General features: G+C 38.3%; 1 protein-coding gene across 4 annotated transcripts; it reads left to right on the forward strand.

Moving 5' to 3' along the window:
* LOC120567775 (pituitary adenylate cyclase-activating polypeptide type I receptor-like) lies at window positions 1-27441 on the forward strand. 4 transcript variants are annotated; one of them, XM_039814794.1, is made up of 15 exons: window positions 1-515; window positions 3351-3500; window positions 7305-7401; window positions 11535-11645; window positions 11760-11860; window positions 11949-12046; window positions 12266-12398; window positions 13644-13797; window positions 14752-14812; window positions 15487-15556; window positions 15674-15765; window positions 15970-16053; window positions 18389-18518; window positions 19507-19548; window positions 22559-27441. In XM_039814794.1, exons 2-15 carry the CDS (start codon window positions 3459-3461, stop codon window positions 22781-22783), a joined length of 1440 nt encoding a protein of 479 aa, XP_039670728.1. In that variant the 5' UTR covers window positions 1-515; window positions 3351-3458; the 3' UTR covers window positions 22784-27441. The 4 variants fall into 4 exon arrangements, with proteins under 4 accessions (XP_039670728.1, XP_039670730.1, XP_039670729.1 ...); XM_039814795.1 differs by having other exon boundaries at window positions 3-515; window positions 22572-27441; XM_039814796.1 differs by lacking the exon at window positions 15970-16053.
* Window positions 27442-27545: the final 104 nt, after the last annotated feature.

The following is a 27545-nucleotide window of genomic DNA, read 5'->3' on the forward strand; positions in this document are numbered from 1 at the left end:
CCAGCAGGGAACCGGACATTGTGCCTTCTGGAACGTCTGAGAGGCGCAGGAACAAATGTCAGTTTTATGAATAGTTCCTTTTCTAGAACAAAGTCCCACGCATGTCATGCGAAAACATGTACGATGCTTTTTTTCCCTTTCAGTTCAACAACCCAGTTTTCAGACTCGTTTTAAAAACATCTCTCCTCCTCCAGCTGCATTTGTAGACTAAACTGTTACGTCTCACTTTGTTGTCTCTGTGTCTGACGAGGTGCGAATCCCGAAGGAATTGACTTCCTCCTCCTCTTCTTCCACCTCCTCCTCCACATCTTCTTGGTGCAGCAGCAGCCAACGCGGTGAGTGCGTCCTGCAGCAGCAGCAGCAACGACAACAGCAGCAGCAGCAGCAGCAGCAGCAACGCACCTGTCGTTTTCTGGACGAGCTGATAACCGTTTTAGGAGTAAAACGCATTCTCCGGGGATCCGTGAATACCGATGGCTTCATGTGTAGATATTGTCTCTGAAAATTACGCATCGGTAAGTTCCTTTGACTTGTTTTCCACGCCGAGTGCTGCGCGCTTATAATCACATCTTTGGCTTTCGCTGCGGCTGATCAATTAAGAAGGCTTTCACTGAACCCTAGGCTATATGTTAAAAAGAAAAAGAAATATATCCTATATTCCTTTTTAAATGACAAAATGCAAGCTGGAGATTAATTCCGAGTGAGAGTGTTCAGTATAAATGCTTTTCTTGCTTTTCCATGTGCAAAGCGAAGGTCACCCACATGCACTGATGAATTAAACGTTTACCAATGCGGGAATAAAGGATAAAAAGACCTTGCAAAATTAGCTTATTTATTCTGTACCATCAAGGGGACAATCATTTGTCACTGATTGATTGTAATTAAGACTGTTGCATTTTTCTCTCACAAAACGTTTGATATGTTGCAAGGTGTAATTTAAATGATTATTTAGCTGTAGAGATAAACTGATATTCCTGTAATACATCCTACTGTATATATGGCTTGTATGATAATGGCACAGACAAACATTAACTGAACATATTCACAAAGCTGCCAAGAACTAATAATTTCCATGGGCTGCGTGATTGCACACTGACAAACATGCAATCCCCTTTTACAGGCATTAACAGAGTTACATTTGGGTTAATTGGAGGCGTTCTCCTGTCTTACTGGGATCGTTTTCAGCTGAAAATGAATTATTAATACATCACGATGTTCAGAGGAGCTCAACACACATGAGGAGGTAGCTGATGTGTTGAGACAGATCTTACAAAAGAATCCCTTTTCAACAGAGATAAATCATTAAGGATAGCTTTTTCTCTCTTGTTTGTCTCTGTCAGCATCTGTAGACACACAGAGCTTGTGCATACACACACTTACACAACCAAGTGATCCCTGTGCCGATTATGCGGTTGCCCAATCTTCCCATCAAGTTTAAGAGTCTGTTTTGGGGTGTTCCTTGTCAGTGTGTGGTAAGGTTCAGTGTCTTTCAGTTCAGTTGGTTAAGCCATTATTTATGATTGGAAATCCACATATTATATCCATGTGTCTCGTATTAAGTACTACTGGATAAAATAAACAATACAATCATTCAGTCATTCTGTAAAAACACACACATTTAGTGCTTTGTTTCCTTTATTTTCATAGGTAGGGACTGAACACCATTTGGATATTTCTCTAAATCCCCTTCACTTTAAAGCTTCACAGATTCTTACACATGTACCCTGTGCTGAGCAAAGCAAAGACTCTCTTGCTTTCTTGCCCTCAGGATAGTTTTGATGTTTAGCCCCTTCTTTTTTTCCTGTACCAGTGTTTCCTCAATACCAAAGCCATATGGATTAGTTCTAAATACCAAGGACTGTTTGTTTGTTTTTACTTCAATTGGAGCCTTCAGCACCATGGCTGCTGTGACATTTTGGGTTAAAGAGATGGAGAGAAATTGAGCTAATGGTCTGACAGGTTCCTCTCCGTCTTTCTGTCTGTCTTCCTAATGTCTGTTTCTGTGTGTTTTTCTGTTTAAACATGCATTCCAACAGTCGGATTTTAGCCCTACTTGACACGTCCTCTATATCTCGGGGTTTTTCCTCTGAGCACGGTCTGTCCTCTTACTTGATAAAGCATCCGAGAGATGCTTTAGAGGTAATTGGATTCGGTACTGGGGAAGGGACACAGAGAGGAATGTCTTTGTGTGTGCATGCTGTGTGTGTGTGTGTTTTGTGTTTTACAGTGAATCATCGTGTTTTCAGGAAGCTGTGTGGATGAGTAAGACATAAAAAGAGGGGTGTTGGAGGAGGGGTTAAAAGTCTGACCCGAGGCATATCAATTTTATTATCTCAAAGGAAATTTATGCGATCCTTCCAAATTTCTTGCCTTTGGAAATCAACTTGTACTTCATAAATCCATGCTTTTGTTCAAGATTCTGCTTTAATTTAGTGTGAGTGATGACATAGCTTTTGTGGTTGTATATAACCTCAGTGAAAAACAACAAATTACCGTACTCCTCTGTGATTTGATAGAGGGGGTTTTATGAGTGTAGGACTCTGTTGGGATAAGATATGAAGTGATGCTTACCCACTGAAGAGGTGTGTTTGCTTATGTGTGTGAGTTGAAGACAATGCATTGAAAACATTTGGCTTCAACTTAAAATTATTTTCATTATCATTCAATCTTCTGATTATTTCCTTGATTAATTGATTGATTGTTTTGTCTAGAAAACGTCAGAAAATAGTTTAAAATGCTCATCACTATTTTCAATTTCACAAGTTATGTCATCAAATTGCCTATTTTGCCCGACTAACACCCCCAAACCTAAATATACTCATTTTACTCTCACATAAGACAATGAAAAGCAGCAAATCATATTAAAATAGTTTATTAAACTGACTGTGGCTTCAATATCACCAGTTTTACCAGTTGAAGATTTGGAAAAACGGTTACTTGAAAGTATAAAAAAGTGTACCATATTTCAACTACATATTAGTAGTTTTTTCAGCCTGCAGTAAAGCAGCAATCTACTCTTTTCCATATAACTAGTTTAGTTTGATCCTTAGAAGCCAATTAACTCTATGTCAAAGGTTTAATATGACAAAATATAAAGCTACAGGTTAATGTATCATCTTGTCCTACAGACGATTGAGAGCTATAGAGTTGCAAAGTGTGAAGAACCATTTTGGGTGTCCTTGGGTGTCCAAAATGTTATACATCATAGTATTAAACTAGCCTATAACACAAATATCTGCATAAGGCTTTTTTTTAGTATGTGATTAGTGATGCAGTGTAACACGTTGCTCCCTTGTTACGTTGTTGTTTGTTGTCTTACAGAGCCTTTTTTCCTCTGTGTTGTTTTTCAGAGCCCTTGTAGCTGAAGTGTGGTAGCGCTGAGGGGAGCAATCTCAGTGCATCCCTGTGAACACACACACACGTGGAGCCTTTTGGATGCAACCACTTCACAAGAGACAATGAGAGGCTACCTGCTGACTGCAATCTTTCTGCTGCCCTTGGTGAGTAGTTTGTGTGCATGCATCCATGTACTGTGCACATATGTAGGTGTGTGGGGGTGTTCAGGAGCATAAAGGAATGTGTAACCATATCCATGTATAAGGGAGTGAGTTTGTTCATGTCTCCATCATCAGCCCACTCTTTTTTAGTACGTACGTACACTCTTGCGGGTGTGTGTTAGTGACAGGCGATGGAGGCGTGGAAATCACCATATCAGCACATCAGCATACGTTACAGGTTCTGGATCAGCTCTGTGCTAAGACGACTGGCTGCCTATCAGAACAATAACAGATGGCCCGACTGACCGTAGAGCTCACTTTTATTAGCGGTCTCATTAAAATAAAAAAGCAGAATGGAAAGGTTGTGCAACATGTATGCACACTGTGGTAGCACATCAGCAGTTTCCCTAGTTAAAATAAATGTAACATTATGTGACTGGTATCCTTAATCTATGAATTTGATGATGATGTCTTTATCCTTTTTAATAATAGTTCCAGTCTAAGGATGGTTACTAGGGAAACTAAAATTGAATCCACAATGCGACCTTGCAGTCCCAAACATCTTTTCTAACCTTTAGTAAACATGTGTGACGGGTTCCTCCAGCTGACATCTTTGCACAGTGCACTCTCAAACTGACCTTCAGTGGCTGATGTGGCACATACAATATGTCTGTTGTGATGTACTTATTGTGTGTCAAATGGGTCTGGACGGTGTGCCAGTGGTCTGCAACGGCCAATTGAAGTTTTATTATCTGTGCTGTGCTGTGCAGTGCCGTGGGAGCTACTGAGTTATCTGGCCCTTGAAAATTGCCTTGGGCAGGGAAACGGGGCTGTGCAGCTTCCAAATGGTCGGTTTATCTGGACAGACATCTGTTCAAGGGAGAGGAGTGACTGGGAAAGGAGAATGAGAAGCACACTAAAATAAAAAACGGTCTGTCTTTTGTCGTACGCAATGTGATGGTTATAGTAGTCCTCATTTAAGTTGGATTGGCGTTCACCAGCTCTTGGTAAATCCAAGTTTGTGTGTAAAATTCTTCCCAATTTCTACTAGATTCAAACTAGTGATTTACTAAAGCTTATTTGCTTTCTGGTGGAGAATTAGATTAGAAGATTGATACCACTCTCATATCTCTGTTGCCTTAAATATGAAGCTACAGCCGGGAGAATGTCAGCAGCAGCTTGAGCTGCTTACTCTTCAGAAATGTGTGTGAGCTTGCTTGCGTGCGTGCGTGCGTGCGTGCGTGCGTGCGTGCGAGCGTGCGTGCGTGCGGTGCGTGCATGGTAGATGGAGGTGGAAATGCATCCATGTCTGTGTTTTCTGTTTGTAATTATATTAAGATCAAAACAAAATACATAACTAAAACAGCACACATAATCTGCTACCCAGGATTCTTTACAAATAAATGAATGCATAACACATTTAACAACTTCATCTTATAGGCCTGTCTGCACTCCTGCCAAACAGATAATAGTCATCTGCATCTAATTTTTTCTTATTTGTGTATTTGACAAGTGTTTCAGTGTCTGGAAATGGAATCGAAACTAGATAAAAGATGGCTGTGATAATGTTTCAAATAATTCATGCAGCGTGTGTTAAAATTCTGCCCACATGCAGCGTGATAAAGGTAGTGAATCCTGGGACATCTTCACAGTCGGGTGATGCCCTATCTTATCTAGGCAGCAAGGACAGGAGTGAATTCATATTGGAGGGCAGAGAGAGAGAGAGAGAGTGATGAGTCAGCCATGGCTCAGAGGGCTGGGACATATTACACCTATCGGTTCACTGTGAGAGTGAAGGAGGGGGTTGCATGAAAGCTTAGGGTGCAAAACAGAGATTGGCTTTAATAGAGCGAGAGGAAGAGTTATAGAGTAGTTGATAGACATGCAGTAACTACTGCAGGTACTACCTCTGGGTAAAAAGTTTCCCTCACTACACCTAAGTTACGCCACTGTATTTCCAAGTGCAGGAATTTAATTTTATCACTCAAAAGTGGATGTGAATTAGCGAATCTCTGGAGAACAACAATTTGGAGCCTCGATTTACAACTCCCTCATCCACCAGCTTGTTAAATCAGGAGTCAAACAACACAAAAGATACAATTATTATTTATTTATTTAAAATTTTCAGCAAAGGGTCTGCCAATATAATGAAAAACACAGACCCATGATCACTCTGCTATCCACTACGAATATAAATACAATTACTTGACATTATACCCACATATAGACATCTGTCTATTAATGCAGGGACACAATAAGTTTTTTCCATGCTTTAATGGAGTTTGTTTGCCTAATTGTGGCAGCACATTGACATTTGGCCTTATAAAGTCGCCAATTTACTCATCCAGCAGATACATTAGCACTTATTTCTAGTCATATTTCTGTCCACTTGATGAATATAATACCAAAACAATAAGCTGAAAAACACAAAAACTCCTGAGGGGAACTGCAGAGTCAGGTAATAGTGTGTGACCCCTTTCACATTACACATACCCATTGTATCAATTATTAGATTGAAAATATTGAATAGTGCAGCTTTAAAGCACCTCTAACATCTCACTCTTATCTCTCCTCTATTATTAAATACTTAATACTCCAGTGTGTACTAAAAATACTAAAGCCTCCAGTGCCATTTTTTGCTCTTCTTTCAATGAAGGAATACTTTCTAATTCGGATAAAACTTGCGCCATAGCTACGGTCATCTCATCCGTGGAAGCCGCGACGTTGTTTAGACTGAACAGTCGCTTCTCGTTGCGTCACACCTAAACCCGCCTCAAAACCAGACTGATCTGCGAGTGTAAAACTGGAGCTCGCGAGATCAGGACGGTCTCACAAGGCTAGAGAGAAGTTCGCCTACACGGCTTTTACATCCAATGCTGGAAAGAGCACCACTAAATGTTGTTTATAAAAAAGTCAGTAAATAAACTTTGTAATCTTTGTAATCGTGACAGTGGTGTCATTTTTGTTTAATTTAGACCCTCTTTTATTAGTATATCAGCTCTTTAAAGGTCCCATGGCATTAAAATTTCACTTGAGGTTTTTTAACATTAACATGCGTTCCGCCAGCCTGCCTATGGTCCCCCAGTGGCTAGAATAGGGCGATAGATGTAAACTGAGCCCGGGGTATCCTGCTCTGCCTTTGAGAAAATGAAAGCTCAGATGGACCAATCTGGAATCTTCCCTATATGTCGTCATAAGGGGAAAGGTTACCTCCTATTTCTCTGCTTTGCCCGCCACCCACAGCCGCCCAGAGAATTTGGCCCGCCCATGAGGAAATAGAGCTACAACCGTGCCCGCAAGCTGGTCAAGGCCACACCCCCATCCTCCACCTTGCCCCGCCTCTCTCCTCCTCAATAGCATTTAAAGCTACAGACACAGAAATGGCACGTCCTAAGGAAAGCTCATTGTGGGACTGGCTCGTAGTTGCTGTAATTCTGCACCAAGGTTGAATTTTGGGAAAGAGACTTCAGATACAGTATTAGGGGACCATTAAGGCCTATATAAAAGCATCCAAAAAGCAGCATGTCATAGGACCTTTTAAACTTGCCAGAGTGGAGAAATGTAGGCAGTCTTGGAATTCAACACAGATTCAACCTTGATGAGTCGACTTGGACTCGAACACTGGGGACTTGAGACTCGACTCGGAGTAATGGTGACTCGACTCTGACTCTTCTTTGGTGACTCGGACTAGGACTCGGACTCGAGACTCAACTCGGACTTGACAGTTGGTGACTCAACTACAACACTGTTATCAGTATAGTTAATATTTATTTTGGCACTATGTATATTTTTGTTTATTTTCCCCAGGTGGCCTCAGAGTCCGAGCACTGCATAATCAAGCATGAATATGAGAAATGCATGAAGAAGATCATGCTGCACAACCCCAGCGATGACCTTGAATCAAGTAAGTGTGTGTGTGTGTGTGTGTGTGTGTGTGTGTGTGTGTGTGTGTGTTTGTTCTCGCTTCCTTCTGTGTGCATAATTTGGGATGAAGTCAGTGGTTTTCATTGCTCTGCTGCTGTGATTAAATTCTTTACGTCTTGGGTTGCTCAGAAAATACAGAGCTGCTGATAAAAGTCATGCATCTCCTAAAAGTCAAACTTTCCAGGAACAAATAAAAAGTACAGCCTTTATGTTTATACTTAACAATCTGGCATTTTTCTGTTTATCCAATCCGTTTTTTAAAAAGTCATAGAGGGACATGTAAGGATGAAAGATGAGTGCAGTTTTCTATCAAGTTCACATTACAAATACATCACCTTGACAGGCGGCTATACAGGACAGGCAACCATCTGGTGATACACAGTTCACAAACCAAATGTCTGCCTGTAATGTCACGCTGAGCTGCTTTCACATTTCTCACATCCCTTTTTCCAAAAACACAGGAAACTTGGTCTGTGATTCCTGGAAGCAATTATTTTCTTGGCTATGGATTCTGGTTTTCATTAGCAACTGCTGCAGGCTTCCTGCTGCTCCAAAGTTGCCCAACAGACTGCATCTCCCAGACTGCATTGTGACTCACTGACAGCCAATGGGGCTCCTTGAAAAGCAGGGAATAAAAACATGGAACATAAAAGATTTTGAGTGTAAGATAACAAGTTAGAAGAGGAGAAGAGTTGTAAGTTCAACTCATTTTACATCTGTAGATCTTGCAGTCTTCCTGTGCGCCACACACTAGTTATTATGTTTTTATCTGTGTTTTGTTGTATTTAAAAATTATTTTTGCAATTTTTCATGAGGAAGGTTAGAGAACAGGTTTCATTTATAAATATTTAGTAAATAAAAGTTAGTTCACACTGAAGTCAGGCACTTGCTATGTATTCCCTTATTCCTCTGCAACGCCTGCAGTTTGTTGTATTAATGTGTTGCCATTTTCAAACTGTATAGTCACACATGTTGGCCTGCCTCGACCCTTTCGCTGATCCTGGTTTCCTCCTGTCTCTTTAAAAGTAACCATTCTGTGTTTCAGCTGACAGCAAATTGTTGGAGAGGAAATAAAAAGGCCTGGTTTGCAGAAATCGGACTTGAGAAAAAGATGAGAACAGGTTAACTATAAATAACAGAAAAGAAAAAGAGATACTGTAGGTGGTGCTCTGTTTTTAGCCAGGTCAGATGATATTTTTTCTGATTTATCAAGATCCACTTCAAAAAGCATATTTCATGATTTATTTGTTATTATATTTTTAATTGAGGTACTCTGGCCCCAGATTAGTCTGCAGGCCTTGTGAAATTGCTATATAATGATTTGCTGTCTGGTGCTGTAATCACCATCCAACTGAATTTAGCACAGTGCAAAATTAAAAATAAATAGTTCTCTACTTTTTTTTGCCACTTGTCAGATTCTCACAATGACAAAGGATCACATCCACATGCAAATCTTTCTAAGAGCTTCATTACACATCTTTTCTTTCAGACCAGTGATATGAATGAATGAATGAATGAATGAGGAGAAATTAGCTCTGATCGGTATTCTGCTACTGTTAGACCTTGTGACTCAGAATACAAAAACATATCTTGTTCAGTCGTCCAATAAGATCAGCTATAATGAGAAAAAAATAAATGTCTGTAGGCCTATGTTTGTGTACACTATGCATTTTCAGAATGTGTGTGGATACCATGCTGTATGTTTGCAGCCCAGTGAAGATTCACCGTACGGTGGGATCTTGTGTGAGATAGCCAGTGATGCATACAGAGTGCTTTATGAAGCCAGTTACCAGTTATGTAGCTCAGTGCAGCTCATTTGGCTCAGATTTGCCCTTTAAAAGGTAATTGGCTTTGTGTCCGGCTCACCAGACAGAACCAAAACAGATTAGAGAGCCAAGCAGAATATAGAGAAAGGTCTACATGAACACACACACACACACACACACACACACACACACACACACAGCAGAAAGAAAGAAAGACGGAGAAAACAAAGCTGTGAGAAGCAGTTCTAAAAATACAGGATGCGATATCTATAACAGCATAAGCATGAGTCAGGTAATGACCAAAGCAGATGACTAGAAGATACCGGATAGGTGGAAACAATCACATTCAGTTTGGATAGTATCACATGAAATTGACAAATAATGTGTCTGCTTATGTGCATTTGGGTACTTTAAATTATATACCTTTAGTTGCCAGTTTATTAATAGCTACACCTAGCTAAACCTAATGCAGTCTAACACAACAGCCCTGCAATAAATCCTACCTTCATGAAGATTATGTTTTTTTACCCATTCATACAATTCAACAGCACCACAAACTGGAGCTTCCAAAATGACCATAAAGTTGAATCAACTCTAAACTGTAGGGCTGCATTAACTGTAGCTAGTTGTAATAAACTGGCAACTCTGTATACATTTTCCTCTTTTTTCAGCTAGAGTAAACCAAAATCTTTGCAAATACTGTACTACTTAACCATTCTCAGCTAATTCATGTTGTCTCTATATTACATATCTTATCTTACATTGCTCTGCCATTTAACCTCACCATGATTATTAACATAATTTACTAATTGTTGTGCCGCCTTTCGAGTTCTGGAGGCAGTAGGCAATTTGCGAGGGGATGCCATCTCCCTTGTTAGCAAAATGACCAAAATGCATGCCTCTTGTTAACCTGCCATCCCCCCTCTTTATCTCCTAGTAGCAGAGAGAGTGCAGGGGCAGAGAGGTTGTTTAGTGGGATATGTTAGTCTAGTCTTCCTGACTCACTGGTCTTTTATTTGACTGAGGTTTGTGCAAGTTAGAATCTATGGCCCCGACCATGGCTCTACTGTAAAATATAAGATGCCTGACTGATAAATCCACGGTGCTGTCCACGGTGCTGAAGTTGCAGACGGATTTCTGTCCCCCCAGTTAAAATGAGCAAGTCGCCTACTGGTTGGAGGTGATATTCTGTTGGAAGCTGTGTTAGTGTTGAAAGTGAATTAGTAACAAGGAGGTTAAACAGTTTGCTAAAAAACGCAGCACACACTTAGTAATATGCAGACATGAACTGATCATTGTTAGTTGCCATATATAACAAGGACATTTGCCTTGAATTCTCTTTTTTCTTACATGAAAACAGTCTGTTTCAATTAATGTTTTAGTTTATCAATCACATTAGAAAAGTGAAGAGTCTTTGGTGATTAGACCCCATACCCCCACGTCATCCTTTTTGGTGGGGTAGTGATTCACTGAGTAGTACAGGAATATTCCCCTGATGGAGTCTTGACACTGTTGGTGGTGTGGTGAAGAGATGAAGAGAGTTGGCTGAAGATCTGGATGGATGAGATGTGGAGCAGGGCTTTTGATGAGCTCAGTGATGCACTGCTCAGTGAGGCACTGGGTGCAATCCTACTGTGTGTACAGTATGATTTCTTTTTCTGTTGTTCTGCCTATTAATACTGTATTGGGCTAGATCTGGTGCTCAATCAGTGATACTGACAACTAGTATGTGTCCTCGGACAAACTGTGTGTCAGTAGTAATTGTATATTATTTTGCATTGTTTAAAGTCTTATATCTGTCTTATATCTGAGCAGGTGGTCGGTTCAAGTTAAGTGAGGCTGTAATATGTCCCCCCTCACTTTTAATAGTTTCAGGTTGATTTTTATCATAAAACCTTAGTGAACATTGTCCTCTTACTGTCCAGCTGCCAAAATCAAGAGGTGAGAGGATCTGAGTTGATTAAAAGGTTGATACACTCATCTGAGTCATCTTCAATTATTACTGTACACTCAGAAATACGAGCTAATTGAGCATTTTTTTAGCACAGTGTTTTCTTTTTCAGGCTATACCAGAGGCTGCGTTATCTTATTACCTCAAGAGAGGTAATACGATTTGAGAGTTGCCGTCATGCTCGCAACAGTTTTGTCCATGTGGTTGTCTTAAAAATTATGTATCTTTGGAAATTAAACTTTATTATCTCCTAATTCAATTTACTTAAATTCCAATTAATTCAGTTGAATTCAATTAAATTAGTGTCGGTAACATTTCATCACTTTTATAACAACAGAAATGCTGATAGAGCTTTACACTGACTTCAGTCTGTTTGTGTTTTTCTTGTCTCCTCAGTGTGTCCGTGGATGTGGGATAACCTGACCTGCTGGCAGGCGGCCAATGTTGGCGAAGTTGTGGTGTTCAACTGTCAGGAGCTCTTCCATGACTTCATAGACCCTGTGGATGGTGAGAAGAACCAAGAGATCAGCTGTGTCTCTCATTAGATTTGATCTAATTTGTATTTTAAATTATTAATTCCATTCAGTTCAATTCAGCCTGAGGTATATTTTTAATTTTCAGAGTTGGGGAAGGTCAGTCGTAACTGCACCGAGGACGGCTGGTCTGAACCTTTCCCTCACTATGAGGATGTCTGCTTCTTCTATGACAACATCGCTGATCCTGTACGACCTCCTTAACCATGTCTAAATTTAATATTACATTTATCACACACACACACACACATGACTAACCCTCTGTCTCCAACATTAGGGCACGTACTACCCCTCAGTCAAGGCCCTGTACACAGTTGGCTACAGCACATCGCTGGTGTCTCTGACTACAGCCATGGTCATTCTCTGCAGATTCAGGTGAGCATCACAAAGTCAGGTTTATCATTATTGGTACATGGCTTGTTCCGAGTGGGAATAAGAAAAAAAACAGTGGGAGTGACAAAATCCATAAATATTTGCTTTTTGTTTTTACATTTACAGTTTTTTTTACATCTGCATTATTTAATTTATTTGTCGGAGCTTTTAAGAATGAAAACAAGATACGATTTTTATATATTTTGTCTTTCTTCTCTCCAGGAAGCTCCACTGCACCAGGAACTTCATTCACATGAACCTGTTTGTGTCCTTCATCCTGAGAGCCATCTCAGTCTTCATCAAGGATGGGGTGCTGTACGCTCAGGAAGACAGTGACCACTGCTTCGAACACACAGTTAGTAATCTTTTTCATATACTGTGTGGTCACTCAGAAGCCATAATACACACACATATTTATCTGTGGCTGATAAATTACTTCCTCATGTTTTCCATCAACAAGAAAGACCGTGACTGCTGCTTGTTTGGTTATTAATGAAAAAAAAATGTTTTCAATACACAAGGCTAATTATTTAATTAATTTAAATTTGAAGCAGATAATTGCAAAATGAGGCCTTTATTATTCTAAATGGTCCCTGCTGCAGATTTGAAGTCTGTATAAGATGTTTGCAGAGTTTTGGCAGCTGCAAAATGTTTTCAAGATATATATTATTAATTACATATTGGTTAATCGGTTCCAGAGAGCATTATTAAAGGATTTCATCAATGTGCAGCCACTCATTATATAAAGGAAAGCATGCGTATAAAATGTGATCAAGCGTATTCTGTTTGAGATATAAAGAGAAGTTTATAGACAGAGGACTTGAAACACTTCCACTCCTGTCTTTCCTGTTTGATATGCACCTTTGAAGGAACTTCAATCACATGCAAATGTTTACAAAAAGCAAACACGCTATTAGATGACTAATACTCCCTGATTACAAATGCAGAACAAGCTCTTAGCCTTTGTCTGGTAACAACACATTGCTCAGTGTTGTTAAGCAGACATGATAAATAAACCTAATTAGGTACGCTAATGGCTTCAGCAAGGCCAGTGGAAATCTTCTACTAGAGGCTCATTAACATATCAATGGTTACGTTGCCCTTTTTTTCAACCCAGCTGCTTTAACCTAAGTCGCTTTGGCAATCATAGGTCACCATTGTGGCACCGTGGTACAGTTCTGTAATTGGTTGACCCCTGTTAGAATATGGACTCTTTCATTAACATGATGTCATTAAGTCCACCTGACATGTAGGTGGGTCTCTACTGTTGGCTGTGAAAACATTTTAATCCACATATAGATGCTAAATGCTAAATGCACATTTTGAGGGTAGTTGCAGTGTGCTGGGACCCCATCACTGCAGTGACAACGATTTCTGTTTACATGTTGATTTACAGGAATTGAGGACGTATGTCACTCTGACAAATATTGTCTTGAGCTTTTAAAAGAGAGGCTGATAATTAAACATGGATTTTACATTTTGAACAAAAAGCTTTTACAGAAGATAAAACAACCAAGAAAGCCTATTTCCCACCTACACCAATAACATGTCCCTCTGCCTTTGCTCTACTAACACACCTCCCTTGTGTTTCCCCGTGCAGGTGGCGTGTAAAGCAGTGATGATTTTCTTTCATTACTGTGTCATGTCCAACTATTTCTGGCTGTTTATTGAAGGTCTTTATCTCTTCACTCTGCTGGTGGAGACTTTCTTTCCTGAAAGACGCTACTTCTACTGGTACACTATTATAGGATGGGGTGAGTAGTTATGGTGGAAAGTAGCAACTTCTCATTCTGTTCTTAATGTGAATTAAATCATTTATGCCACAATTTCAATTTTCAAAATTTAATTTACTTGTACGTTTTTTGTGTGAATTAGATTTTTATTCAAATTTGTTATGTTTAGAGGAATAGGGAAAGGAATAGGAAATTATAGAACAATGGTAAATGCTATTGTATTTTGAACAAAACATACAGTACAGTATATTTTGGATTCTCATCATATACAGTTTGTCTTCGTCCTGGAGGTCTCTTTTTACTAATGTATTTGCCAAGACCTTTTAGATTTCGGCCAAACTTGCCAATAACTGTTTATTCAAATAACATAGTAAAATACAGCTGAGGTAAGGCGAGGCAAGGCAGCTTTATTTTGTATAGCACATTTCAGCAACAAGGCATTTCAAAGTACTAAGTGTTAAAAATATATATTTTTAAAAACAGCTAAACTAGAATAAGATAGATATGAAATACAAGAATAAAACTTACAGTGCAGTATAAGAATTGAACAAGTTTTTAAAGAAAGGCAGCATAAAAAAGAAAGATCTTAAGCCTTGATTTAAAAGAACTGAGAGCTGCAGCAGACCTGCAGTTTTCTGGGAGTTTGTTCCAGATATGTGGTGAATAAAAACTGAACGCTGCTTCTCCATGTTTAGTTCTGACTCAAATGACCTGAAAGGTCTGGGTGGTACTGTAACCAAACAATTTAACATTCTTCCTCTCCTGATTATGAAAACAGCTTGCTATAGTAATCTTTGCTGTGATTGATGAATACCCGACTGAATATACAGGGTCACAACCACAAAAAATATGATATATAATTGTTGAATGTTGGTATTTCCCAAAAGTATGTTTAAACAAATGAGAAGTACTGTGATTATTATTTCAAATGTACTGCATTTTTTTCCTCAATGTATATGATTACTGTTATTTCAGGAACTCCCACCATCTGTGTCACTGTCTGGGCAGTTCTGAGGCTCCACTTTCATGACACTGGGTATAACTCCTCTTCCAACTTTAGATTCACTATTTGAAAGGGAAGAAATGCACGTTCACTGTTAGCCATGTTGTTCATATCGTATAAGGCACTATAACCTACTCAGAAAAGAGGCAGAAGCCTTTGGGTTGCTAAGACACAGAAGATCACATTTTGTATTAAGATAACTCAATTTCCTCTTCATCTTGGCAACTATACAATTTAAGATGGGGATTTGCAATTTCAGGAATTTAGCTGAACAGATAAGGGAAATAACTCCCTTCACCACAGATAATTTGTTTATGCTGACAATGTTTATAAAATCATTGAACAAATTTAATAAAATTGTTAACTGATGTGTTTTTTGGTATGCAAATTAAACCTTCCCGTAGCCATTTAACAAGCTTGTGTTCAGCTCATCTTTATCTTTTATCATTTCTTGTGCAAAATACATTATAATACTAGTGAGTGTAAGCAAACAAACAGCATTCAGAATTATTGGACAATTTTTCTAAGAAGGTTTAATTATCATTTTAGGCCTGCTTCCATTTTAAGTCGTCTACTCCCCTCTGACACTCGCCTCCACCCTTCTTATTTTGCAAATAGCCACTTGCTTGACATATTGTACTAAATGTTGAGAGAAAAGTTAATGTTTATTGAAATGCACTGTTCTCCTCTTTCTCCTCCTCCTCCAGATGCTGGGATACAAATGAAAACACTGCCCTCTGGTGGGTGATCAAAGGACCTGTTGTGGCCTCCATTATGGTATGACGGATGCTAATTTGTTCATTCCAATTTTCTTTTTTCTTATTTTCTTCACATATCCATTGCTTAACTGGCTGAAATGTAATGTAATTTTGGTTTTCTGTTGGTTTTTCACAGATCAACTTTGTCCTCTTTGTTGGAATAATCATCATCCTCGTGCAGAAGCTTCAGTCCCCTGACATAGGAGGAAACGAATCAAGCATTTATCTGTAAGTTACAATAAGCAAATTCACTAACTCCGATGTTATGTAAAATTAAAAGTGGTGTGTGTGTGTGTGTGTGTGTGTGTGTGTGTGTGTGTGTGTGTGTGTGTGTGTGTGTGTGTGTGTGTGTGTGTGTGTGTGATGTGTGTGTGATGTGTCCCTAAAGATGTTGTCTTTGTTGTATTGTTGTGTTGTCTTTGTGCTGTGTAGCAGCTGTGCTCAGAAATGCTTCAGTGAGCCCACACAGGCTGTTCAACATTCGTGCAGGATGTCAGAGTTATCCACCATCACACTGTAAGTGTGTGTGTGAGTGTGTGTGTTGTGTCTTGTGTCGACTGCATGTGTGTATCTGTGTTTTTTTAATGATTTAATGATCTGGACTCTCAAATGCATACTCTCTCACACACACACACACATTTGTATTCTGTACTTGTGAGGACCCTCATTGACAAAATGCATCCTCTATAGCCCCTATAATCATCACAGCTACCATTTACCAAAAACCTAAACCTTTCTCTAATCTGAACCTTAAAACTAACCCTCAAACAGGCCTTTAAAGGTCCAGCCCAAAGTGAGGCAGCCAAATTGTCCTTACAAAAACTCAAACTGGTCCTCACAAAGATATACACACAAGATTACACATTCACATATAATTTAATTAATCTGCTTGAAAATGTGAAATCTTTTAGATTTGGTTCTGAGTATAATTGGCTTTTTTCTGCTCCTCAAAAACAGCTGGCGGTCACTGGACTGCACTGTAAAAACCACTGTGTTGCACATTTGTGCCTTCAGTTATTTTATTGTGTCATTTGTCGTGTACTTCTGTGTTTTTCCATTCGTTATGTGTATGTCAGACACTATGTTTTACTGTATTATACGGACACAAATAAGATACGGATGCAAATAATACTCTATATGCAGTAGGCGATTTCTATTTTTAATGGGTGGGGACGGAATGACCCAATAAATAATTCCTTTTTAATAACCCTACCCAAAATCCAAGACAAAACTGACGAGAGGAGACTCGCAATTACAAACCTTTCTGCTGCTTCAGCACCATGGACAGAACCATTCATGAATCAATTCACAACAAAGTTAGGCCACTGATATTCCAAAGCCATGGTCGGGGCCATAAATTCCAACTTGCACAAACCTCAGTCAGATCAATGAGGCAGACCTAAAAAAAATCTCTCTGTGTGGTTAACAAAGGGCATGCGTTTTGGTCATTTTGCTAACAAATCGCCTACTGTCTATATGACTACAAGGATAGATTGTACATGTCAACAGTTATATGTTTCTTGTCTCAGTCTCAATTTTGTGATTAGTTCACTAAATCTAACTTCAGATTTAAAGAATAAAGATAATGCTGGTGATATTCTATATTGTTCTTATTGTAAACAAATCACATAAAAGACCAAAACCAACAACAATCAATCACTCTATACTTTCTGACTTCCCTACAACATCCCCATGTACATTAGTTGTTTAAAAATGGGTAACAAATGCATAGTTTAAATTAAAAAAGAAAAGAAAAAGAAAACGCTATATAATGTTCTAAAAAAAGCTGGGCACTGTAAACAAACAGGAGTAAATGGTGCATTTGTTGGGAACTATTTTCAGTGGCTGACAGTTGCCCCCATTGCAACAGTGTAGCTCATTAATGTGTTTTTAATAGTTTTTGGACAACAATGGTGCTTTATTGCAGTAGTAGTAGAATAAGATATCAGGCTTTGGTTACTAAGGCAATACTTGTTTGTAGGATTTAATCATTGTTGGTTTTGGTCTTTTCATGGGATTTCTTGACAATAAGAAAAATAAAATATATTGTGCCTTATATTTAAAGGGAAACTATGCAGTTTTTTTTAGCTTAATTTACCTTAACTGAACAGCTTCGGAGTCATTGAAATGATTATTGGACTTTTTTCGGGTTGAATGGTGGTCGTCTCGCTTCCCCCTAGCACCTGTGAGCGGAAAAAACACCGTTGCAACTTTTAGCCGCCGGCCTCAGCGTAAAGAAGTATCACGTGATATCAGGTCTCACAATGTAACGAATTGCTTCACGGCACTGCACACATACACGCCCCCATCCAGGAACCGGCTAGCAAGAACAAGATAGCGATGGAGTTTTTCACACTATCGTCATGGCTGAGCCAGCAACAAAAGAGCAGAAAGCAAGGAGAGAAAGAGGAAACTGCAGACTGACCGAGCGAGTTTTTACAGTGTTGCCAAATATCTATTCCGAAGCTGTAGGGGGAGCTCTATAGAGAAACCTGCGAGCAAAAAGCCAAAACGGCATAGCGCCCCTTTAAATGTAAACCATAGACTGTATACAGTCTATGATGTAAAACACTAAACATAATCATATGATTGTAACTACTGCATTTTAATACATTGATGCCTTGACTGAACTTGAAGATTAACATGGATTCATTTATTTCTTTAATTTGTGGCTTGACTAAAAATTGAAACCTGTGTGTAAATGACTAGTTTACTATACAACAGTAGTCAGAAAATGTGTCATAATTGCATTAGTAGCTCTGTTCTTGCATCACATCCAGCTGACCAGCACTAGTGACAAATGACTTTGATTTGTATTTGACTTATATTTCATTAAACTGTTTTTGTGTAGGCGTCTGGCGCGCTCCACCCTCCTGCTCATCCCCCTGTTTGGTATTCACTACACTGTGTTCGCCTTCTCACCTGAAGTTGTCAGCAAGAGAGAGAGACTGGTCTTTGAGCTAGGACTGGGATCCTTCCAGGTACGCTTTAACAGCTCGAAATATCAGATGATGAAGGAGAAAACATAATGATGATAATAAATCATCTGAGTATACAAAAGAAAAAGAGGCTCTTCAGGAGAGTGATGGTGATATTTAAACCTAGTCATTCAATATCCACAGCTATGCAGCAAGCTAAACACACTTCTAATAAAAGTTGAAGGACAACAGTTGTCCTTTGAAGTTTTTCCTAGAAGCAGTTGTAAAACTATGAAGAAAACTTTAGACAATAAATTCAGTGATAGTGATTACAAATCAAAAGAAGATGAGATATCACAAACAAGTTAAAACATTGTAAAAATGATTAGTATGGCAACAACTGGATTAACAAAAGTATAGATCCGCTGTTAAGGGACATTGTGTCTTGTAGGGGTGCGCAAAATCATCATTTCACGTTCGGATCGCAATTCAAGCTCTACCGATTCAAAATTGATTCATAGAATTCCAAAAATCGATTTTTTTTTTTTTTTTTTGTATGTCTACTGCAATCACATGGCAAAAGTAACTACATTTACATACTGTGAATGCTGCAGCGCTGTGAAGGAATAATCTCAGAGATTACGTTAAGTTCTGCCAGCTCACAGCAATAGCAGGAAAGGAGTCAAAGGCTGTAACACCCCTCCGGGTGTCGACTCTTCTGCAAGTATAGAAAATGGCAAACAAATCTTTAGAGGGAAATACACTCTACCTCCTGAACAGCAGCTCCATATTCCTTTTATAGAAAATGTTACAGACTGGTCGACATGATGTGCAGTTTACTGATGACACTTTACAATCACTGGATACTGAAGTTGAAGTTTTTCAAAGAGACACATCTTCAGAGCTGTCAGCACACACTATTTTGTAGTATAGCTTTTAATAGAGATGACTGAACATTTGAAAGTGTGTCCTTCCTCACAATGATGCAGTGGTTTTTCTATGAATCTTAATCTGTATTTCTCTTATTTTTTGTCTCTTTTCTCCTCCTCAGGGCTTTGTTGTAGCTGTCCTCTACTGTTTCCTCAATGGAGAGGTAAGCTTTGGTCCCTTTTCATAAACAGAAATGCTTTTAATGCTATTTTTTATGCACATAGCACATCAGCAAATTTTAGGATAATGTATCTAAATATGTGGACTGATTATTACCCAAAAAGCCCTCTATTTCTAAATGTATAATATAAAAACTCGTAATTATTTATAACACACTATAATTTAGATGTAAGCGAATTTAGGGATTTTTCAGGTGTTTAATTAGTGATTTGTCAACAATTAGCCAACAACTCGTATAAAGCAAATGTAACTGGCGTTAATGAATGATTGATAAAACACTATAACATAGCCATAATCACATTTAACGATATATAGTTAAAACAAATTATAACATTCTTACAGCATGTTAAAAAACATTTATTAATTTACAAAATTATTCACGAGTGGGTTTAAAACTTTTTATTAATGTTTTCAAAACTCATGAAGACTCTTGGCCCTGTAAAGAGTAATATGTCAAAAACTTCCTAACTCAAGGTCCACTTAGATCTTTTATTAGTGCTTTTAGTCACAACTTGTGGCCTTCATCAGTTAATGGAGTTTGCTCCTTTGTGGAAATACTTTACAATAAGGTACACAAAAATGTAGGTGGTTACTGAGGAACAAATGTGGAACGACGAGTAGTTAATGGTTAGGTAATCATTCGTTAATGATTAACCACGCAGTATGATGCATTACTTTATTTGCAGGTACACACAATGCTTCACTAATGGTAGTTAATGGTTAAGTAAGTAATCATTCATTAATGATTTACCACTCAGTATGATGCATTACTTTATGTGCAGGTACGCACAATGCTTCACTAGTGTCCCAGTCATTCAGTAACTTCTCATTTGCTTACTGTTAACTATTGATTCATTATTACAGATACTCCCAGTCTGTTCATCAGTAACTGATCATTAGTGCTTGAGTCCCAGTCATTCAGAAACTTCTCATTAACTAACAAGTCGTTCCTCATTTGTTCCTCAGTAACTTCTCATTAACTTACTGTTAACTATTGATTCATTAAGACAGTAACGCCCAGTCTGTTTATCAGTAACAGATCAGTAGTGCTGAAATACAGTTACTCAGTAACTTCTCATGAACTTATTATTTACTAATGATTCAATTAATACAGTAACTCACACTCTGTTGATCGGTTAACTACTCATTAGTGCTGATATACTCAGTAACTTCTCATTAACCTACTTTTTAATACAGATACTACGAGTCTGTTTATCAGTAACTAATCATTAGTGCTTGAGTCCCAGTCATTCAGAAACTTCTCATTAACTAACCAGTCATTCCTCATTCTTTCCTCATTTGTTCCTCAGTAACTAACTACGTTTTTGTGTACCTTAAAAGTGTTACCAATATAATTACTAATAACATTAACTAGTTTTAACACAGTTAGAATTTACATTATATATACATACAGTACTGTGCAAAGGCAGGTGTGGAAACAATGCTGTAAACTAAGAATGCTTTCAAAAATATAAATTGTTTAATTTTATCAATTTACAAAATGCAAAGTGAATGCAAAGAGAATGCAAATATTTGGTGTTACTATGCTTTGCCTTCAAACCAGCATCAATTCTTATAGGTACACTTGCAAAAAGTCAGGGAACGTTGAGGATCGTAGACACAGTGGTCGGCCAAGGAAACTTAGTGCAGCAGATGAAAAACACATCAAGCTTATTTCCCTTTGAAATCTAAAGATGTCCAGCAGTACCATCAGCTCAGAACTGTCAGAAACCATTGGGACCCAGGTACATCCATCTACTGTCTGGAGAAGTCTGGCCAGAAGTAGTCTTCATGGAAGAGTTGCAACCAAAAAGCCATACCTCCGACATTGAAACAAGGCCAAGTAACTCAACTATACATGAAAACATAGGAACTGGGGTGCAGAAAAATGGCAGCAGGTGAAATATATGACTGTAGCAGAAGGCAGGTTGTTCGCTGAAGGGCTGTAGAGCGGTACAATAATGAGTGTCTGCAGGCAACAGTGAAGCATGGTGGAGGTTCCTTGCAAGTTTGGGGCTGCATTTCTGCAAATGGAGTTGGAGATTTGGTCAGGATTAATGGTGTCCTCAATGCTGAGAAATACAGGCAGATACTTATCCATCATGCAATACCATCAGGGAGGTGTATGATTGGCCCCAAATTTATTCTGCAGCAGGACAACGACCCCAAACATACAACCAAGGTCATTAAGAACTATCTTCAGCGTAAAGAAGAACAAGAAGTCCTGGAAGTGATGGCATGGCCCCCACAGAGCCCTGATCTCAGCATCATCGATTCTGTCTGGGATAACATGAAGAGACAGAAGGATTTGAGGAAGCCTACATCCACAGAAGATATGTGGTTAGTTCTCCAAGATGTTTGGAACAACCTACCAGCCGAGTTCCTTCAAAAACTTTGTTCAAGTGTACCTAGAAGAATTGATGCTGTCTTGAAGGCAAAGGGTGGTCACACCAAATATTGATTTGATTTAGATTTCTCTGTTTATTCACTGCATTTTGTTAATTGATGAAAATAAACTATTAACACTTCCATTTTTTAAAGCATTCTTAGTTTACAGCATTTTTTCATACCTGCCTAAAACTTTTGCACAGTACTGTATATATAATACACATAGAAAATAAATATTAATTAGTGATAGTTAATAAGAACCTGTGGGCTAAATCTGTCCTCCTGATGAAAACTTTATATCAAAACTTTTACATTATTTTTCACAAAATAACTGCAAGACTCTTACATTTGCTCTCAAATTCAAATAAATAAAACAAAACATATTGAAAACATGCAGCACAGTCTAACCTAATTGCTAACCTCTGATGTAAAATATGAAGACTTTTATAATATAGTTTATATTATATAAACTTTACTAACTGTTACAAATGCTTCACAGGAATGATAAGTGTTGACAAATACATTAATACACACCTGATGTCTTAAACTATCACCCACTGGAGCTGGTACAGCTTAAAGTACATTAAAAAAATGACCTTGTGAAGTTTCTCCCTGAAGGTGCAGTCGGAGATCAAGAGGAAATGGCGCAGCTGGACAGTGAACAGGTACTTTGCTGTGGACCTGAAGCAGCAAAGGCACCCTTCGTTGGCCAGCAGTGGAGTGAACGGCGGGACTCAGCTGTCGATCCTCAGCAAGAGCAGCTCCCAGATTCGCATGTCCAGCCCACTGGCGGAGAATGTCAACATCAGCCTCCCAACCTGAGCGTCTGATTGGCAGGAGTCAACTTCAAGGTGCCGTTCCACTTATGTACATCCAGACCAACCAGAGCAGACCAAAGTGGCCCCTCATAACTCTTACATTCTATAGTTAGGCCTTCTGAAAATTAGATATTTCTGAAAGCATTTACTGGAGATTAGAGGTGCATAGCTGACTTTCATACTTTATAACTTCATTTGAATATACAATATCATTTTTTTGAGTATTTTAGTCGACTCTGATTGCAATCTTTCCTGATTAATGATGTACTTGATATCTTAACTGACAAATTCCACTACATAGATTAAAACAGAGACATACTAGAAATTCCCTTTCTACCAATGTTTTCTATTTTAAATTATTTTAATAATATTATTGTGGAGTTGTTGCCAAAAACAGTACCAACTGTAAAAAAAGAAAACAGTAGTTAGACATTGAATTTTAGGGTCATATTTGGCTGTTCGTGTGTAAAGTAAATGTGCTTTAAAGTGCCATACAGGTTGCCTGACTGGATCCGATCTCTTTACAGTCCAAAGTTAAATAACAACCGTGTTCGCCTTGCTTGTACAAATGCACATTGTTTAAATGTTTCATCTTAAATTTAAACATTTTTCTACAATCAGCCGTAAGTACGAGTATGTCAAAAAATAAATGGGTGGCGGAGCACCCATAGTTACTGTTGTAAATAGTTACTGTTGGTGTTACGATCAGATTTTCTTTCTTTTACATAACGCAGTATTGTAATGACCTTTTCACACAAAAGGAACTGGAGCCCAAATCTGTAGATTTCATCACACATCCTGAGGACCCAGAAGATCCTGCCCCTTATATTCTGACCAAATTTTTTTATATTAAATGAAAATACACACAGTATATGAAAGGGCATAATGCCAATGAATGAGCACTGTAGGGCAGTGGTTTCCAACCTGAAGGTTCACAAGATTAATCTGAGGGGTTGTGAAATGAAAACCAACATTTTTCGCCATTAAATTGTGTTTATTTTAGCTTTTTTCGTGTAAAACCAGATACTTTGATGTCTTCAGGCTTCTAACAAAAAAGAAAAAAAGAAAAAAGCATCTGAGAAAGGAAAATCAGGCTTAGCTTGAAGTGCTCACAGCTCGTAAAAATGTGTGAATTTTGTGAGGGGGTCGTGAGTTGACTTTGAATTGTTTTAAATGATCACAAGACAAACTATAGACCATCTGGTGATGGGATCACACCAGCCGCGAATCCAAATCAGGACAGGGGTGTAAATTGGGGGGGCAATGGCCACTTCCCTACTTTCTATCCCCCTGATTCTGCCAGGTCATGTTTGTAAATGATAAGTTGTTCTCAAACAGTTTACCTGGATAAATAAAGGTAAAAAAAAAAAAAAAAAGATTCTGGTGCCCTTGCTCGGACCACACCCATCTTGGCAAGACACGACCTGGGTAGCAAGATCGGCCAGGCGTTCATGCTCCCTGTCCCCAAACAAACTGGGCTATCCTGACCCTAAACACTCGAGGTCAATGCCTACCCTCAACCATCTTGACTAACCACTCAGCTGCTACGCAGGTCGTGTCTTGTCAAGAACAGTGGGATTTATGATTTATCCTCACAGCTAGTGTCAGTAATTTCCTCCAGTTGATTTCCCTCTCACAGACTTCTTGCAGACTGTGAACATAACATGTGCCATTTAGTGGATACTTTTACCCAAAGCTCCTCATAGTGCCATGAGTTTATATGTACAGCATTGTATTGTAGGCAGCAAAAATCAAACCCTCAACATACTCTTAAACAATAACAGGACTCTTTGTCTTTGTCCTCTTTTCTCTAAGCTTCAGCCCATCGTGCCATAATAAATTGCTCTTCATTTAAAAAAGAAAGTAATGAATCATCTCCTACACTCATATTCCAAAGTGCCTATAGTCAGTCTCAAATAGTTATCACTTTTATTTCCAGTACATTAAACAGATATCTATCTAAAGTTGTAGTATGAGTCATATCCTGCAGAGAATGTACAGAGTGGTGTGTTTTTATTGTGGATTGTGGTGCAATTCTTCAACTGAAAAGAGTCCTGCTTTGTTATTTATTTATTTTTAATCATGATGAGTTTGACAAGAGTTGTGTAATAGCTCCACATAACTGCTATCATCTATTCAAGATAGTCCATTTCAATTCAGCACCAACGTCAAACACATAAACAGCTTCAAAACATTACATGTTGTAACGGTCAACACAAAATGCTTTAATGTGACAGCTCTTGACAATCGCAGAGTGTTGCCCATTTTCTCTTTCTGTCTTTTTTGTTTTTGTACAAACTAAGCTAACAAACAAACAATAACTGTTGAGTTGAGGAAATCATTTAATAAGATGAAATGTGATGTGTACGATGTGTACAGAAGGATTTATTCACAATATTTACTCAAGATATTTATTTTTTGACTGTCATCTGAGCTGATGAAAAGAATGTAGTATCTTTAAACAATATATTGAATATTGTTCAACAGAAGAGGATGTATGTATATTTATTTACCATAAACTGGTTCCATGTGAAATGACTCAATGCATAGTACACTTATGTGTCATTTAGTTATATGCCTGATGTATGATTTCATTACATTGATTTATATTGACTCTCTTGGTCAAAGTGCCATAAATGTAGTGACAACTGGTGAGATGTGTGGCATAATGTCTCATTTCTGATTTTAAAGAAAACAAAAAAAACACAGGAACTCACAGGAAATTGCTGTCCAAAAGCTGCAGAGGTTGTGAGAAATAAAACAAATATAAAAACTCTAAAAAGCGAGCTAAAACATAAACACCACTGAGGATATGCATCAGTTTTATGCATCTGCTTGGCTGCTTTTGGACAAAACAACGTGTGACAAGATACTATCGAGTGAACTAGAGCCAGAGGTTTAATTAGGAAGTGGAAGAACAGATAAAACACAAAGTGTGTATGAGGGTGTGATAAAAACCACTCTGCTGCTGCTTACGTGTTCTATCACCAGCCGTCACTCTGAGTCTAAATCGGCTCAGATGGAAACGACCATGTCTAAAAGCTGTTACTGTCTGTAAAAGAAGAGTAGACAACTCCCTACTTTACTATGTATGTGCTGTATATTTGTTTACCACAAGGTGGCAGCATAGTCTTAAATCTTTTTGTTTGACAGTTTTATAGAGAGGGGGAAGTTTGACTGGCATTGATTTGCTTTTGAGCCCTGTACTTTGGATTTTGGATGAAATAGGGGTAGTGTGGGGCATTGAGGCACTTGAATGCCACATGCTTAACATCGTTCAAATCTAAGTTTTGTGATTTTTCTTTACACAAATCAACAAACAAGCCTACAAATTGGAATTTTCTAAATCTGCACTGATGCCCCATCTTTATCCTAGAATTTTCTTTCTTCTCTCTTTGATTTCAAAACAAACTGTGAACTAATTTCAAAACTTACTGAGATGTGAGTAATAACTGAAAATTGGGGGCACCTTTAACTGCTATAATAAATGCAAGCTGTGTAATGTAATTTTTGCTAAAGCTGACCACACCTCTCTCCACCCATGCACCTCTCCTTATGGTTAGTTTAGTATTACGGTAACACACTAATCTTTATGTGTCAAAGAAAAGCACTTGACAAGTTTTCTCAAAGCAATAGTCTAACAATTTAGGAAATATGTTCATTCACTTTCCTGCTGAAGGTTAGGTGAAAAGATTAATACCACTTTCATGTGTGTAAGCTAAATATAAGGCTACAGCCAGCAGCCAGTTAGCTTAGCACAAAGACTGGAAGCGGGGGGAAACAGCTAGCTGGCCCTGTTGAAAGGAAACACCCCACTTAACTTCCTGTAAACTCACAACATGTATTTCTACTCTTCTGTTGTGCAGATTAAACAAACAAGATGTAGGCCTAGGCCTAACTTGTCTATTAGTGTACATCCACAAGCTGATATCTACTAGCTAGCTGTTTAATCTTAGCTAGTATATATTGGCTAACTAATAGCTACATTATATCTAGATTATCACTAGCTAACTGTCCCCCCTAGATCTTACTCTCAGCAAGAAAGCGAACATTTCTTGTATTTCCAAAATTGTCAAACTATTCCTTTAAAGGTAACTATTCTGTGTGTGTGTGTGTGTGTTGTGTGTGTGTGTGTGTGTGTGTGTGTGTGTGTGTGTGTGTGTGTGTGTGTGTGTGTGTGTGTGTGTGTGTGTGTGTGTGTGATCTATTGATTGCCAATGAATTTTTGAATGTACAGATGTTGCTCAGCTGCTCTTAAATGTCGCCTGCTATCAATTTGCCATGGTGTACAAATGATGTCTTTTCTTGATTATATATACAGTACACTGTAGATGTATATTTTTGGCACATAGGTCGGTGGACCTCTTGATGAAGACCTGTAATGTTTGTGACCGTGTTTTGTACATTTATGTTAATGTAACCGTTTTTAGAGTGAGTATGTGAGTATGTTTGAAAGTTGGAGAGAGTGTATTCTGTACGCATGTGTATGTAATGACAAGCATTAATGACGATATATGTAACTTAAATGTCAAAAGAATATATATAAGACCTCATCTATATTATGTTCTACCTGTGACAGTGTGTCATGTGTAACATGCCTTCTGGTGTCCAAAATTCATGTCCCAGGTTGTGTAAATTTGACTGCAAAATAAATCTGTGGTAAATTGTTATTTTGTGAAGATTTGCTTTATTTCGATTAGCTATACCATCCATTAAAATGGACAGTGTACAGATTTGGCAGCAGATTTATGGGTACGTTGTTACTTTTTATCAT

This window comes from Perca fluviatilis, chromosome 11 (genome assembly GCF_010015445.1).
Source record: "Perca fluviatilis chromosome 11, GENO_Pfluv_1.0, whole genome shotgun sequence".
In the NCBI taxonomy this organism is placed as follows: Eukaryota; Metazoa; Chordata; class Actinopteri; order Perciformes; family Percidae; genus Perca; species Perca fluviatilis.